We start from the raw sequence: 17,256 nt of genomic DNA, 5'->3' as shown, positions 1-17,256 counted from the left end.
GTTCAGCCAGCAGAAAGGAGAAAGGAGCAGGAAAAAGAGGCTAAAAGCATGGGTCGACAGTCTTTTAAGGAGGTGTTCCCAGAAGCTGCCACTTAACAATTCTGCTTAGACTGTGTTGACTATGACTCAGTCCATGCAGTACATAGTTGTGACGGAGACGGGGAAATGCGGTCCTTGTGATAGAGGGCCATGTGCCCGGCTGAAAATTGGGGGTTTTCTGATTAAAGAAGAAGGTGAGAATGTGAGCTCCTCATCTCTTCACTGGTCTCGTTCTCTTCTCTCACCCTCTACTCTACCCTGGACAGAGCAAGCTAGGGCGATTCCTCTAAAATGCAAATCCATATACAGTGTTGACAGATTTGGCAAATAAAAAGACAGGATTCCCAGTTAAATGTGAATTTCAGATAAACAATGACACATGTTTTATTATAAGTATGGCCTGTGTAATATTTAGGACATACTGATACAAGGACAACTATTTGTTATTTATCTGAAATTCAAATACCACTGGGCACCCTGTAGTTTATCTGTCAACCCTTTCCATACACCTTTCATGGTTCTCCATTGTTCTTGGGAAAAGGCCCAAGCTCTTTGGAAGGGTTTACTGGGCCCTTTACAATCTGTCCTCCAACTGACCTGTCCAGGCCCAGTGATTCCTGGACAAGCCTGGCACTACTACCGTGTCTCCCAGCCTTCAAGTCTTTGCTTAAGTTGTTTCATCAGCCTGGAATGCCCTGCTCTATCTGAGAAGCCTCATGCAGCCAGGAGGGACCATGGCCTCTGTATCTCTGCATTCCTGGGACGTGGTAGGGGGGAGAAATTATTTGATAAATGAAACGACAAGACCAAGCCTACCTAGCAAATGAGGGGCACGTTTGCAGCAGCTGCCTGGACTCATGATTCCCTCCCAGTGCTCTCTGCACCCAGCTGGCTCATGTGGGCCCAACGCTGGGATCTCTGTCTCCGGGGCCTTCATTTTCCACAAGCCCACGTCGGAGCGCAATGTCCCCAGCATTCAGGGGGTTAAGCCAGCCTTGGAGACGGGAGCTGTAGCCCAGGGAGTCCTTTCTGACAATAAAGCTAATGAATCCCTCCTTGCCGTTTTCTCTCGCACAATAACATTTAATCATCGTTTGCACAGCAGATGAGAAGTTTGCGGCAGATGCAGTTCTGCGTGAGTGGTGATTTCTGTGAGTGGGCACCATTCCTGCTGTCCCCAGCACACCTGACAATCTGGGGCTGGGATATGCTGCTTCCCAGAGTGGGTGTGTGTGCTCCCACGTGCCAGGGCTCTGACCCCACACACGTGTGGGAGACGGGCTTCGGAGGCACGTGTCTGTCTGTGTGCATGATTGGGTGTGGAGTTAGACACACGTGGCATGGCTGTGGGTGAGCCATGGTGAGCCAGCCTGAAGGCGCATGTGAACAGAGGTGGTTAGGTACCCGAGGACAGGTGGTGTGAAAGTGGAGGTACACACACGTAGGCAGGCAGATGTGCGGGGGTATATACCATTGCATGTGTGTGTGTGTCCTTGGTGCAGATCCAAGCGCTTACTGGAGGATGCCTGTGTGTTTAGATGCTTGTGAGTGATCGTGTATATTATGTACACACAGACCTATGTGCTCACACGTGCAGACACATCTCTGGGCATCATGCAGTTAGATTGTAACCAACAGTTCCCGAGGCTATGTACACATGCTTTCCCATGCACACATACAAATGTGCATTTGCATTATGAATGCACGTGTGGAGCTATGAGCTCATGTGACCAGGCACATAGGAGGGGATATGCATATGTGTACCACGTACCTGCCTGGGAGTGTCTGGAGATACACATATGTTCATGAATGTGTATATGTGCATGCGTGAATGAGGAAATGTGTTGGCTCCTGGAAGGGTAACAGTGGACACACACGTACATGCATGTAAGAGAACACAGCTATGGAAGGCTGTGTACAAATTTTGTGTACAAGTGTCAGTGCACATGTGAGAGTGCCTCTAGTACGTGCATAGAGTGCGGGCACATGACCACATCTGCAGACCTGCAGGGGTGTGCTCTACGTGCATGGCTGCAAGCATGTGCGTGTCTGCAACGCGCACCCAGCTAGCAACATGTCTGAAGGTAGACACGTGCCTGTGTTGTGTGCTGGCGTGAGTACGTGGGCGCACTCGTACCGCCTGTGCACGCACTGAAGCGTGAACCCTCTTGCCTCCGATTGAGGGCTGACAGGGTTACATTTTCCAAAGGCTCAGCGGCCAGTGACAGAGCTGGCCTGAGAGCGCTGGCTGGCAGGAGGTAAGTGGAGCTGCTGATTCGTGACCCGGGGGTGGGCAGTCATGACGGCTGGCTGACAGATGCAGCACTTAGCCGCCCCGTGACAGCAGCCAGCTCTCTGAGCCGCCTGAAGCAGGAGGTGGGAGGTTAGTTCTTGACCTGTGTGCTCTGCGCTGCCTTCTCACTTCTCCGTGCGTGCCCACATCCACGTGCAGACACACACATGTTGGGACATACCAGAGACACAGACCCGGGCTTGGACTCCACCTTGCTGCCCAGCTCTGCCATCTGTCTCAAGTGCCTCCCCTTCTCACCACCTGCTTCTCTCCCCTCCCCACACTCTCCCAGAAACTCCACTCAGAATCCGAGCTGCCCTGGTTCCGCTCAGAATTGTGGTGGGGTGCGTGTGAAATGGTCCCAGCCCTTATACGCTCTGTATCCCAGAGCTAGTCCCTCCCCTGTTGTGAGCCCTGGGTTCCTCATCTATAAACCCAGGAGCCCTGGGTTCCTCATCTATAAATCATCTATAAAATGGGACTAATGATGTATCTGTTTAAAATTAAACAAGGTCACTTAAATAAAGCGCTAAACACAGTAAACAAAGAGTCCACCTTGCATGGGTTTTACCTGTATTAGTACTAATTACATACAGGGCTTAGAACAGTGCCTGGCACGCAGCAAGCGCCATGTATGGGCGCTGTCACCATCCTTATTACCATCATTGTCACTGTCATTAACACCCCTGCTTCTAAAACTCTTGGCCAATTATATATCGATTCTTGCTCATGACCCTGACTGCTCTTCTATCCCGTGCTGACGACAGTGATGGAGATGATGACAATAAAAGGGAAATTTTTTTCTTTTCATTTTCTCAGATGCCTTGAAAGGGGGGCAGACACGGGAAAGGGAAGGCTCTTTGTTTTCTGAGCTCCGTGATAGAGTCGGGTGTGCCCAATTAGAGCTTGGAGCTGGGGTGGCTGTGCTCTGCGTAACACAGGGAGAGGAAACGGAGCTCGTGGGGGAAAGTGGTGGCAACCAACGAGGGCGATGGTTAAAGTCTGTGTACGCCACAACCAGGCCCCTGTCTGTGACCCCAAACCATCAGAAAAGTGTACAAAGCTCACGAAATGTTTGGCATTAGTGGACACCTTGTGGAACCCAGAGAAGGGGCCGGACTCACGTATTTCACTCCTGGGTTGGCTCAGGGCCCAGTGGAGAAGGCAAATGCAGGTGCAGGAGCTGGAAGCAGAGGGGATTAAGGGAACGTGATCTATCCCTCCATCCCCACCCCAGTATTAGCAGAAATCACGGGGAGGCTTGAGGACTCCCACAGGCTGTAGACTGTGGCGGTGAGTGAAGTTCTCCCAGGGCACAGGCGGGGACATCAGATACTCCCAGGCCACATGTCCAATGCTTCCTTTGTGCCAGGCACTGTGAGTGCTGCAGACGGTGTAGGTTCTGGGGGCCAGAGCGCTCCCATTAAATCTTGGCATCTCCACTTATTAGCTGTTTGATCTTGGCAAGTTACTTAACCTCTCTGTGCCTCACTTTCTGACCTATAAAATGAGGGCTACCTCACTGGGCTGGTGAGGGATTAAAAGAGTTAATTCACGTGAAGTGCTTAGAGCAGTGCCTGGCGTGTGGGAAATGCTCGGTAAGTGTCAGTGGTTATTTCTGCATTTTATCCTCGCTGCAACCCTATGGAGTAGGTGTTCTAGTGGGTGCACTTTTTGGATAAGAAAACAGAGGCACAGAGAGGGTAAAACACTTGTCTGAAGTCACACAGCTGGAAAACGGAAGAGCCAGAGGCTCAGAAGGTGACTCTGGATGAATAATGTTTTTTTTATTTCTGTAAGCTCTTTAACCCTGTGTGACCTTGAGAAAGTCACTCCCCATGTATGGGGTTTGGACAAGATGTTCAGGGGTTTTTGTGACTCTGTACTTGTTCGTCCCTCTGGACACATAACCTGCCTGTAATCGCCTTCTCGGCAGGGTCAGAGTCTGTCAAGGCAACGGGCATATGTGGAAGGAACAGAGACTTGGAATCAGAGGTCCTGTGTTATCCCAGCTCTGTCCCCTACCAGCTGGGTGACCTTGAGCCCGTCACTTTACTCCTCTGGGTCTGGGTCTCAGTTTCCCTGTCTACAATGGAGATGGCAATAACCAACCTGAGAATAGTTGGGATTCTGTACGTGAGAGCTGGGCACACATGGGTGAGAGAGGGGATCACACATCACCCCAGTGGTCCTCGAATTACAATACCCATTCATATCATGAGCTACAGGAACCATGGGTTAAGGCTCCTATATGGATGAGGGTCCTGATGTGTCCCCACTTGGGCTAACCACACTAACCCCCTATCCCTCAGGGGACTTTAGGAGACATGGTCAAGTTGAACAAAGCAAACTTTCTTAGCCTGGCCTTAAAGGTCTTTTCACAACCCACCTCCAAGCAGCCTTCCCTGCTCACATCTCACTATTCCTCCTCCCAGTGGTCCAGCTCTGGGGACCACACACTACTCCTGAAGCTGCCACACGCTTCCTGCTGCCCCCCTGTCCCCAGCCTTTGAGGATGCTCTACTTTCTGCCTGGAATGTCTTCTTGCTTGGCCATCTCGTACATCTCATACTCATTCTTCAAGATCCAGTTAGAGTCACCTCCTCTGGAAATTATTCAATCTTTCTTTGGTGTTTCCAGGATCTTTTTCTGTTAATTCTGCTACAACTCTTACCCAATGCATTGTTATTGGCTGCTTCTGGCCCCCTGCCTCCTGCCCCAACCCAGGTTGGAAGTTACTGGAAGGCAGGAACTACTCACGCTCTGTGTAACCTTGCACGGGTTACTACTCTCTGAACCTCAGTTTCCTCACCTGTGAACTGGGGCTGACAGTATCTTAGGTGAGATAATACAGGCAAGGCACTCAGGACATAATGACTATCTCCGGATCTGTCACACTGGACCTTGGCAAATGTGGAGGGAATGAATGAATGCTCCCTGGGAGGGTAAAAGAATAAGGCAAATGAGCATTTATTTACTGAGCACTTTCAATGTGGCAGGAAGGCACTGGGATCGGAGCTTAACATTCTTTATCTCCTTTAAGCCTCTTAACATCCTTTAAGGTAGGGGCTATCATTAGCCCCATTTTACAGTTGAGGAAACTGAGGCTTCAGCAGTTGAGAACCTTGATGAAGGATGCTCACCTAGCAGGAGCTGGAATTCACAGCCAATCAATGTAGAATGAATTAATCACTTGGGTGTGGGGCAGGAGGACAAATAACCTATATTTTATAATCAGATGGTTTCAGAGCTGGAGGCTCTTAGTGGTGACTTAGCCCTGGGGTTCTTAACTTGGGTCCATGGATGGGGAAACTGCTGGGTTCCCAGAACAAACAGATAAGGTCCCCATCACACTCAGTGGCTTCTGACCCTTCCATCTCCCATCAACCCTCCCACTTCATCCAAGTCCTGGAGCTGCCCACCTTGTCATCTCTTGGCACGCCTGCCAGGTGTCCTATTCCACTGTCGCCTGAGACACCGGAAGGCTCTCCAATTTCTGGGAACGTCCCTATCCCCGACTCAGAGCAGAAGCAACACCAATAGTCAGGTTTTCTATATCCTTGGAGATGTTGGGAAAAGGGGGAGAGAGCTCAGATCCGGGAGGCAGACATGCTGGGCTTCTAATAACAACAAAGATAATAACAGTATCAAAGGCTAACATTTATTGAGCACCTACTATGTGCCAGGCACTGTCCTAACCACTTGACACATACGAAGCCTTTTTATCCTCAAGACTCTTCGAGGTAGGTTCTGCTATTTGCCTCGTTTGACACAGGAGGAAACTGAGGCCCAGAGAAGAGAGGTAACTTGCCCAAGGCCAGGTAGCCGGTAAGTGCTGTGGCTCCACGGTACACAGGCAAGGTGTCCTTGGACAGGTCCCAGCCACTTCTCTGGGTGGCTTTCTCCAACTGTTACCTGCAGGGCCCCACCTCAAGGTTTGTGTGATGACTAAGATGGTCTTTGTACAGGCCCAGCACACAGTAGGCGCTTAGTAAATGAACGGCCCTTCTTTCCTCTTAATGCTGATGGGGCATTCCTGGGCTGGCACTTCTGCAGCATCCTCCCCCCAGCTTCTCCCCTAAGCCAGGAGGGCTCCACACCACCCTCTCTCCCTGTCTAACCCCAGAGCCACGCAGTGCCCGTTCTCGCTGCAGTTTTAATGATGTTGGTCATAATTCCCGCACTTCTGGGCAAAAGCTGCCCAACCCCCCCCCCGCCCCCCCAGGGGAGGGATGCCGTCGGGGAGTCCGCTGCCCGAACAAGGTCCCCCTCCTGTCCCACCGCCCTGGGAGGGTTGGGGGAAGGGGGTGAGCAGGGGACGTGCTTTGTCATGGGGTCCAGTTGGGTCCTGGGCTGCAGGGAGGGCGGGCTAGGAGGCCGGGGCCTCGCCTTCTGGGCGGTGGCCGGCGTAGAGGGCGGCCAGGGGCCGGAAGCGGGGACCCCAGCTGCTGAGATAGGCAAAGTCCTGCTCGGAGCCCGAGGAGCCGCTGTGCAGCGAGCTGAGCGAGGCGGCTGGCGAGTCCGCGCCCTCGAAGGCGTAGGTCTGGAAGGCGTCGTAGGGCGGCACCGACAGGTCCCCGTCCGCCAGCGCCACCTTGCGGCTGATGAAGTCCCTGAACACCGAGAAGTCCGGCTCGGGGCTCGGCGGCCCCTGCGGCAGCGAGTGGTGCTCCGAAGGCAGACGGGCCTGCGGGGGGCTCCCCGGGCCCCCGCCCGGGCCCACGCCGCCGCCACCGCCGCCGCCGCCGCCGTCGCCGCCGCCCTTGAGCTCGCCGAAGTCGTAGAGGCTTCGCAGTGCCGACATGTCGTAGGCTTCGGTGTCCTGCTCGCCGCCCCCCTCGTCGTTGTATTTGATGACGTTGTCCCGCATGTCCTCGTCCTCGTCCGAGCTCAGGTGGCTCTTGTGGTGGCGCCTGAGGGTGAGTATCAGCAGCACCAGCACTGTGCGGGAGACAGAAGGGGGCGCGTGAGGGCAGCGCCCCCCCAGGGCAGTCCGGGGACCACCCTTCCCCTCCTCCCCAGAAGAGCTGGCTCAGCCTAAATGCTCATGCAAATTTCCTAGATTTCTGTGCAACAATACCTTTCTCACAGTCAGACCGTAGCTGGCTATCTGGATAGGTAGTGAGCTGCCCATCTTGGGAGGTGTGCAAATCAAGCCTATGCCACCACTGGGGGTGGGGTGGGGACAGAGAGCAGTGTTAAGAGATTTCATGGGTGTTGAGGGCTGGACCCAAACTCTGAGGTCTCCATCCTTAACTCTATGAAGAGATACATCCCCTTGAGGTCTCTGGGTGCTGGGGGGTGGCGATGGGAATGGGGCAGCTGAGGTCTGGGGGGAGTGAAATGTCCTTGACCCTGACCTCTCTTTCACCCTTGCCCTCCTCTGTCCACTCCAGAAGCCCTGAACACCCTATTCGCCCTCTGGGTCTCTGGTCCAGATATCTCCTGCAGGAGCCCTTCCCTGAGAGCTCAAGGCCGGGTTCAGGATATCACCTCCAAGCTCCCCTGATGAGGGGTTCCTCTCTATCCCCTGGTTCGGACCCTGGACCAGCATCAGCATCTCCTGGGAACTTATTAGAAATGCAAATTCTCAGGTCCTGTCCTAGATCTACTGGGTGGGGCCCAGCAGTCTGTTTCAATAAGGCCTGCAGGTAATGCCCAGGCAGCTCAGGTTTGAAAGTCACTGCTCATTCATAGCACAGACCTGCCATGTTAAGATGTCAGTCTCACTCCGCCTCAAAATACACACTGTGAACTGCCCTCGGGGACCTGGGGAACGTTCCCCGAGAGTGGTGCCTGGCATGCAGTAAGCAAGAGAACCATGCTTGTTGAATGATTGACTGAATGAAGAATTGGATGGAGACCTGGGTGATGCAAGGATGAGCAGATCTTTTTGGCTTTCTTCACTTGCCTTCCAGGACTCTGCATACTCTTCTTCCTCCCACCTCACTGATAACTCGTTCTCAACCTTATAAGCAAGCTTCTCTTCTCCTCTCCTCTCTGACTTCTTAACATCAGATGTCCCAGGACTCAGTCCTTGGTCTTTTTTCCACGCCCCCTCTCTTGTCGCTTTCCTTGCCTCGCGGCTTTAAATTCCATTTAGAGGCTGACAACTCCCATATTGCAGCCTCCAGCCTGGACTTCTCCCCTGAAATCTAGATTGTACATCCAGTTTCCTCTCTAGCAAGTCCCCGGGGTTGACCAGGAGAATCTCAAACTTAATGTGTCCAAATTTGAAAGGATAATCTTTCCCCCTTCCCACCCTCAGTCTCCCAGTCTCAGCGATGGCAACCCCAACTTTCCAGTTACTCAGGGCTTTTTGTATCTTTCTTTCACTGATGAATCCCAGTGCCTAGAATAATTTAGCACATGGGTGGGGGTACTCACTGGACGGATAAATTAGGAACCGATGAGCAAATGAGAGAATTAAATGGATAGGTGGGTGGATGGATGGACAGACATGTGTTGGGTATCCTCTCAGGCACTGGATTCTTCTTGCAGCTCCAAACAGCTCAGGCCAGGCCAGTGGGCAGAACCAGCTGCGAGGGCCATGGGGCAGGGTGCTGGCTCACGACCTAACAAGGTGGATCATGACCGGGAAGGAGGTGGGATCCAGGGGCAGGTTGGGAGGGAGGAAAGGTGTCAGGAGAGAAGTGGGAAAGATGGATGGTCGGCTTCTGAAGCTGGAGGCCGGGAGCTGCGGAGGGGGGTGCCCGTGAGAGCAGATGGTGGGAAGCGCGGGCGGCAGGAGACAGATGTGCCAGGCCTGATCAGTGATTCTGCCCGTCACCTTTAGAGCACTGATGTGCACTTTCTTCGTTTGTGGGCAATTAGGCAGAAATTTGTTTGCACTGCCTCGGAAAATGAAACCGCTGTAAAGTGCATCCTCTGGAGAAAGGGTTTCTGAGCCACGGGCTGGGGAGTGGAGAGGAGGGGGGGGCCTCCCAGCTAGGAGGGGCCTGCCCAGGACCTCCGCAGGTCCCAGGGGTGGGTGGTGAGGCGTGGGAGGCAGCTGAATCTCCCAGGGAACTGAGCAAACCTGGGACCTGCCATCTGGCCCTCCCTGGAGTTCCTCCAGCTCTGACTGTTGTCCAGTAGTCAGGACTGAGGTGAGGCCTTTCTGCTTTAACAGTGAGAAGCGGCATTGCGGCCACCTGAATCCAGTTTAGCTCCTGAAAAAATTGACCTCTTCCCTGGGGACACTCTGGGGGGTTCAGCTGGCTGCTGGTGGAACTGATACCCGAGTAGATTTTTGCCCCCTCCCCAAGTGCCTTAAGGTTTTACTCCAGCTGCCTCAAAATCTTGCCCCCAGTTTAGATTCCCAGCAGGTGGAGTAGTTAAAGGAGCAGGGAACACAGGGTGAAAAGACCTGATTTCAAGTCAGAAGATGAACTGGGTCCCCTTTTGCAAGCCACTTAACGACTCTGAGCCTCAGTTTTGTCATCTAAAAAATGGGGATGATACATCTGGCTGAGGGGTTGTGAGGTTCCCAAGACCCCTTTTTTTACTAAAAGTACTACATAAAGACTAAAATAGGACAATAGACATGAGAGAATGTTAAAAAATAGGCTTGGTTTTTCAAAATTAGAGAGACTTTGGGCCATGTAGAGGGTTGGCCAGCATGAACTTAGTCTCAGCTGGGGGCTGACACCTTCTGGAGTTGGTGGTAGGGCTGCTCCGTACTTAGGAGACTTCTCGTAGGAGCTGCAGGTTAGAACCTGGACATCAATCGAGCCAGCCCTTCCTAGGATGGGGAGGGAAAGTGAGACCCCCATGGAGGCACCTCAGGAAGGACATCCAGGGCCCAAGGATGGGGGCCAGTCGGGCGGGGGGGGGCTGGCTCTTGGTGGACTTACCGACCAGGATGAGGACACAGACCAAGAGGGCGATGAGGGCTCCAGGGCTGAGGGAGGTGGCCACGACAAAGGCCGTGGTGTTGCAGGACTGGATGGCGCCGGAGCTGTCGCAGCCACAGATGCGGATGGTGAGCGTCCCCGTGCTGCTCAGCGTGGGCGGCCCACTGTCCACCACCAGGATGGGCAGGAAGAACACGTCCTGCTCCTGCCGGTTGAAGCCCATGTGCTGCGTGTGCACCGCGGCTGTATTGTCTGCTTCGAAGAAACGGAGTGGTGTGTGACTTGGGTTCGGCCTCCCCCGTCCCAGTCACCTCCCAATTCCACCTCGGGATTTCCCTCACTCTGCCCCCAGCTACTGTCTCCCAGCTGACCCATGGGTCTATTCCCTGATCTCCTAAAATTCTGTGACCAACTCTCCCCAAATTCTGCCCCCAGCTGCCTGAAGGTCCTGTCCCCAGCCATAGAGCCCTCAGTTCTGTCCTTAGCTGTCCTAAGCTTCTATTCCCAGCTGTCTCAAAATTCTGTTTTCAGCTATTCCAAGATTTTGTCCCCAGTGGTGCCAAGGTCCTGTCCCCGGCTATATCAAGAAAATTGTTTTTGCCTTTTGTCTCAACAGCCTTTTTTTCTCTCAGATTCCACCCCAGCTGTCCAATGCATCCTGATCCTGGGGTCCTGTGGTCCTTGGGTTGTGGCTTCCTGGGCACTGACAAGCTCTGGGTCATCAGAGAAGACGGGGAACACGGGCTGGCACCTGCCTTTGGCCGAGGCATGGTTCTGTCAGGAGTCTCTTTAAGAGCTGAGCCTGGAGGGCCGGGGGCATGCCCCTTGGGGCCTGATGGGGACGCCCCAGGGTACCAAGGTCACCTCACCAGTCTCTTTCCTTTTGATGCATAATGGCCAGAGGGAACAGTGAACTCACATGAGTCATACTCATCGCACTGCTTCGGCCTCGTGCTGGGAGTGCCAGTCAGGACTCGGGGGGTGGGTGTAGAGCACGGGCTCCCCCGCCCCGGTGACTCCCCCACACCTCTCCTGCATGGGCCAGGCCATCACTGACCCTCTGTCATTCTGGTGGCTGCCAATGCGGTAGTCGAGAAGTACTCAGAGCCCAGCTCCCTGCTGCTCCCATCCTTGACAGCCAGCTCCACAAAAGGGGTCCCGCTTCCCGCTGGGGGCCCAGACCTCCCTCCTGAGTCCTTCTCTCTGCCCTCGCAGGCTTCAGGCTGGTCTCCCTGACCTCAGACTTTGACAGCCTGGGTCCCTTCCCCAGCTTTGCGGTCCCAGTTAACTCAGCCTCTTCCCCGCAGCCCCCAATTCAGTGCGCCTGCCTGGCCTTCCCCATCATGAACACAATGCAGGAAGAAGAGCCCTTGGAAGGGCCGACTCGTGACCTTGGGCACACCTGTGAAGTGGACTGGAGGTCCAGCTGAAACAAGACTGGTCATGGGTTAAAGCTCATGTGATGGGCACATAGGAGTTCATTGTGTTATTTTATCTACTTGTATACATCTTTGAAAGTTTCCATTAAAATGTTAATAACTAATGCTGAGTTGGTCATTTACCAGCTTGGGAAACTCATTTAGCTTCCCTGGATCTCAGTTTCCTCATCCGAAATGGAGGAAAATAGCATCACGTAGGTGTGAGGATTAAACAGTGTAATTAGCACATAACCCTTAGAACAGTTCCTAACACGTAGAAATGCTGCGTGAATGCTGGTTGTTAATTTTTTCATGCCCCACCCCCACGTGCTACACCCCACGCCCGCGCTCTGTCTAGGCTGCCCTGCCTTTTTTCACTAAGTTCCTGCTAGCTGGAACACCCTCTCCACTTTCTTGCCTGGGCGAATTCCTCATCCGTCATGCTCCAGCTAAATGTCACCTCTTTTCTGTGGCCTCCTTTCTACGCTTCCCTGGGAAGGAAGGATTTATGGCTTCCCCCTCCCTGCTCTGACTGTGCAGGCGCCACGCACACTTCTGTTACAGCACTTGTCATGCTGTGTTAAGGTAGCGTGTGCCTGTCTCTTCCCTGGCACTGAGCCAGCCTTGAAGAATGATGCTTGAATGAACCACATCTTTTAGGGTAACTGGTGGTCCTGGGTCAGCTCCTCAAGCTCCGGCTTGAACTCTAGCCCTCCTGCCAAAGGGTGAGTCAACCGAGCTGTGACAACATCTGCCTTCCCCTGGGAAAGAAAGGCTCAAGGGCAAGATGAGGAAAAGAAGGAACGGCGTGGGGCTCCTTTGCACTGGCCGCATACTTCTTATGTATCGAGGACTGGGTAGATACTTTAAATACCTAGAAATGTTTAATCCTCACAACCACCAAGAGTTGTAACATTATTCCCATTTTACATACATGGACGTTGAGGCTCAGAGAGAAGGGACTTGTCTGAATTTATCCCGTGAATTGGTGGCATAGCTACCGTTTCCAGCCACCCATCGAATCCTCCGTCCATCCATCCATCCATCCAATAAATCTTTATTGAGTAACTACTCCGTGCTTGGCACCATGCTAGTCATGGGGGGTGGGGAATAATGGGGAGCTAAATCAACCATAGTCCTGGATCTGGCCTTGTATTCTGATGCGAGGGACAAAGGTTAATCAAATAAGCTCACAATTTAGTGTACAATTGCAAACCATGGTGAGTGCTAAGAAGGAAAAGTATAGGAAGAGCATCTAACAGAGGATCTGACCAGTCTGGGGGATCAGGGAGAACTTTTTGGAAGAAATGATATTATTGTGAGCCCTGAACAATGAATTCTAGGGGAGGGAATAGTCCATGCAAAGGTCCTGAGGTTAGAAGAGGCATAGGAACTCAGGGAACTGAGAGCAGTCCTTTGCGGCTGGAGGGATAAGGATGATGACTAGAGCGAGTCAAGGAGAGGCTGGAGGGGGAGGCAGGGGCTCATAATAGCAAGTCTTAGAGGCCATGGTAAGGAATTGGGTGATTTTCTTAAAGGCAACAGGAGGCCATCGATTGATGGGCAAAGAAGCAACCTAGTGGCATATCATCCCTCTATTCAATAGCGAATACGAATTAAACACCCTCTACAGGTCAGGATTATTCTAGCCCCTGAGGATACAGCAGTGAACAAGACAGACATGGTCCCTGCCTTTGCTAAGCCTACCTTCTAAGCAAGGGAGCCTCTAATCTAAAATACAACAGTGGATGTGGAAGACCAGTTAGGAAGCTACTGTGTGTTCTAGATGTGAAATAAGAGTGGTAGTGGAGGCACAGAGAAGTGGACAGATTTGAAAAATGAGTGGATGGCTCTGACTCAGCCTCTAATTCCCAAGCAAGAACAGAGGAGAGGAGAGGAGAGGACATATTTGTTTCTCAGGGTTGCTGTCTTTGGTCGTGGAACCATATGTCTGGAGAGCTCTGGTTCCTGCTACTCTTTCACCCCATAAGAGGAAATCCCTGAGCACCATGTCTTTCCCTCTCAGCTGCCCTCCTGGGCAGCAGCTGGCTTCATTTGGGGAAGCCAGTGGCCACCCCAGGCCCCTACCCCACCCTTCTAGGCAGGATCTGCGCCCAGCACTGCATTCATCCATCTGGCCTGACATACATCAGTGTCAATCCTGGCTGCAAAAGCAATATTTATAAATCACGTTTCCAAACTGGCTACAAATTTGTACAAAGAAACAGATGGGTTGGGGTAGCCGTTTGTCAACTGGGATATTTATATGGTGAGGAGGAGGGGGCTTGGCGCACCGTGGGAGGGGCCGGGGGACTGGAGGAGGAGCCCTTTCCTGGCAGTGCCGGCCTCAGCACGCTGCTGCCGGCCTTGCTCCCAGGGCTTGTACGCAGCTGGTCACGCCGGATGGGAGCCCTGGTGGCCAACCCAGCCCCCAGCCCCCACCCCCCGTCAAAGAGAGGCAGCTGGGGCAGAACCTCAGGCCCCTCGGGTTGGAAAGATTGTGAACTTGGTGAGGTCAGTCCAGGGCTATTTGTGTCTCTGGCGCTCAGCTTGGGGTACCACTGCCATAGTGAGCAATCAGGGCAGCACTAGTCGTTAAAAGTTCTTAAAATACTGAACTACTTCCAAAGAGGTTTAAATAGCCATGACTCTGAGTCCTCCGAGTCCTTCCCTGCTGCCTCAGCCTCTCCCTCAAGCACACCCCCAACTTTAACACGATCAAGTCACTAAGGGGCTCAAGCCTGGCTCAGCAGAGGCTCCATGGTCCTACTCCAGATTATTCATGACCAGGGTCCTTTCTGATTGATTATCTGAGCTGCACTGGTTGTTAAATATTTTTAATATTACTCCTGGAAATACAGATGGGTCTGGCTTCAGAAGCAACTGAGGGAAGGGGTGTCAAGGTCTTGGGGGTGATACCAGACCTGGAACAGGATCAGAAGGAACCCACGTGATCTGGCCCCTAGTACCTCTCTGACTGCATCTCCTCCAGTCCTGTCACTCACTCACCCCAACTATGCAGGTCTTGAACGTCCCAAGCCTGTTCCCACCTCAGGGTCTTTGCATTTGCTGTTTCTTGCACTTGGATCATTCAGCCCCGCACTTCCTTTAGATCCCTACTCACTATTGATTCCTTCAGAGAGGCCTTCCTAGATCACCTTATTTAAAACAGCTTCTACTCTTGCCTTGCTTTATTTCCTCCTGTTTCGTCTAACACGCTTTTGTTTATATGTTTCTCTCTGGCCACGCCGCGTGGCTTGCGGGATCTTAGTTCCCCGATCAGGGATCAAACCCGTGCCCCCTGCAGTGGAAGCTTGGAGTCCTAACCAGTGGACTGCCAGGGAATTCCCTAACACATATTTTTGAATACCTACTATGTGCCAGGCACCCAGGGTCCAGCACTGAATAGAACAAAGTCCAGACTCGTGAAGATTGCATTATTCCTCCCTGCCAGCCACTTACCAACCCCATCATAATATTCATTTGTTTAATTTCTGTTTCCCCTCTCTAGAATATAAACTCCATGAAGGCAGGGATTTTGTCTTGCATGCCGCTGCATTTTCGGGACCTAGAACAGTGCCTGACATGTAGGGACTGTATTTCAATAAATGGGCAACAAATAATTGCCGAATGAAGGAAAGGCCATGTTCTAGGTACTGACAATATACCTCTGTAACCCACATCTCACTGGGACCACCTAGCTGCCTGGCCAGCATCTTCAGCCCCATTTTACAGATGATGAAACTGAGGCAGGCATTAGGGTTGCATAGAAAGCCTTCAACTGAGCCTGGGCTGGGACCCAGGTCCCTCGCTCCCAGTCCATTGACCACCCCGTCCCCCAGTCTACTCCTCAAAGGTTCAGACCTCAACTTCTCACTGAAGGGGAACTTGCAGGGGTGGGTCTCACAATGGGATCAGCTCAGGATGGGAGGGGCAGTTTGCTTTCAAGGTAGCAAGCAGGAAGTACATTGGAACTGAGATAGGTGTGGGTTTGAGTCCCAGCCTCACCACTGACTCCCTATATGACCCTGGGTAGGTCCCTTATCCTCTTAGAGTCTCATCACCTGCACAATGGGGGGAGGGGTAAGAAAACCACCTCCCAAGGTGACCGTGAGGTTGTAAAGAGAAACGCAAGTGGGATAAAGCACTTTGTAAACGGAGGGGTGGGAGTGTGTGCGTGTGGCTGATTCCAATCTTCACTTAGATCAGGGGCTCTTTCCACCCTGGATGCTGGGTCACTGCCCCACTCCTCATGGATTCCCTCTCTGTATCTTTCCATCTACCATTCTCTATCCTTGGGAAGCCCTCCTCCACTCAGCCAACCCACCTCCTGCTTGTTCTTCAGGGTCTGGCTCGCAGGCTGGGTAACATCTCCAGCTTGGCTCAGACTTTCTGTGTGATCTTGGACCCACCGCTGGCCCTCTGGGCGCCGCTGTAATATGGGAAGGGGTTGGGGAGGCTAAGCCCCTCCCCCCATGGATCCTAGGATTTGCCTGTTCTGAGATAACTCACCTTGGATGTTGAGCAGAGAGAAATGAGGGCTGCTGGGAGCTTCGGGCACCAGGCGGAAGTAGAAGCGGTGCCCGCCCTGGGGCTCGTCTCTGTCTACCACACTGATGGTCTGGATGAGCTGAAGGGTGAGGAGGGGGCAGGGAGCGGAGGTGAGGCCAAACCCACTCTGGGCTTGAGTAGAGGGTGTCCTGGCCAGTCCTGACAGCGACCCCCAGTCCCCAGCCCCTCAGTGCTACCTGGCCTGGCTCGGCATCCTCACACACGTCTGCCTCGTAGGGTGTGGCCAGCTCTGGGGGATTGTCGTTCACATCCAGGATTCGGATCCTTAGGGATGCCCGGGATAGCTGGGCATGATTGTCTGTAACAAGAGCACAGCCGTAGGGTGGGAGGCATCAAGTGTGAGATTTAGACAACCCCCCCCTCCATCTACTGCTAGGACAAGAGTAGGCAGTGAGGTCACACTGAGAGATCTGTGGGTTGATCAAGCTCATATTAGGACCAGGACCAAGGATGTCTGGCTAACTGGGTCATCACCACCACCACCATTGCTATCATCATCACCACCATTAGATCACCACTGTAACCATCGCCATTACTGTCACTATTGCCACCACCACCACTGCCATTAGCACTGGTACCACTGGCGTCATCACCACAACCTCCATCACCATAATCACCAGTACCACCCCATCACCATCACCAACACCGTCACCATCTCCACCATTACTACCTTCACCATCACCATCACCATTACTAGTACCACTACTACCATTAAACCATCACCACCATTAGCATTATTATTGCCACCTCTACCAACATAACTATCAGTACCACCATCACCATCCTCACCACTATCACCATCACCAATGCCATCACCACTCCTTTGTTACCATCACCATTAGATTATCAATACCATCACCATTAGAATTATCGCTGCCGCCACCACCACTGCATTGACTAATACCACCTTCCTCATCTCTACCATCATCACAAACACTAAGGCCATCACTCTCACCACCCTTACCACCACCATCAACCCCCTGTGGCCACCATCATCAATATTACCACCATCATCACCAATCATTCACTATCTCCACCATCTCCACCACAACTTCCATTACCAGCCCCACCAATACAC

General features: G+C 52.7%; 1 protein-coding gene across 1 annotated transcript in view; it reads right to left on the bottom strand.

Annotated features, from left to right (window-relative positions):
* Nucleotides 1-6,564: 6,564 nt before the first annotated feature.
* Nucleotides 6,565-17,256, bottom strand: part of CDH22 (cadherin 22) — a 70,349-nt gene continuing 59,657 nt past the window's right edge. The window contains exons 8-11 of the mRNA XM_027078162.1: nucleotides 16,355-16,476; nucleotides 16,119-16,236; nucleotides 10,189-10,440; nucleotides 6,565-7,273 (exon numbers count right to left, since the gene is read on the bottom strand). Coding sequence (XP_026933963.1) covers nucleotides 6,702-7,273; nucleotides 10,189-10,440; nucleotides 16,119-16,236; nucleotides 16,355-16,476 — 1,064 coding nt within the window. The 3' untranslated portion in view covers nucleotides 6,565-6,701. The remainder of the gene's footprint in view (nucleotides 7,274-10,188; nucleotides 10,441-16,118; nucleotides 16,237-16,354; nucleotides 16,477-17,256) is intronic.

This window comes from Aethalodelphis obliquidens, unplaced genomic scaffold (assembly GCF_003676395.1).
Source record: "Aethalodelphis obliquidens isolate GAN/ISIS:26980383/991018 unplaced genomic scaffold, ASM367639v1 scaffold42, whole genome shotgun sequence".
Classification (NCBI taxonomy): Eukaryota; Metazoa; Chordata; class Mammalia; order Artiodactyla; family Delphinidae; genus Aethalodelphis; species Aethalodelphis obliquidens.
The sequence above is the reverse complement of the archived record's forward strand: the minus strand, read 5'-3'. Positions and strand labels throughout refer to the sequence as shown.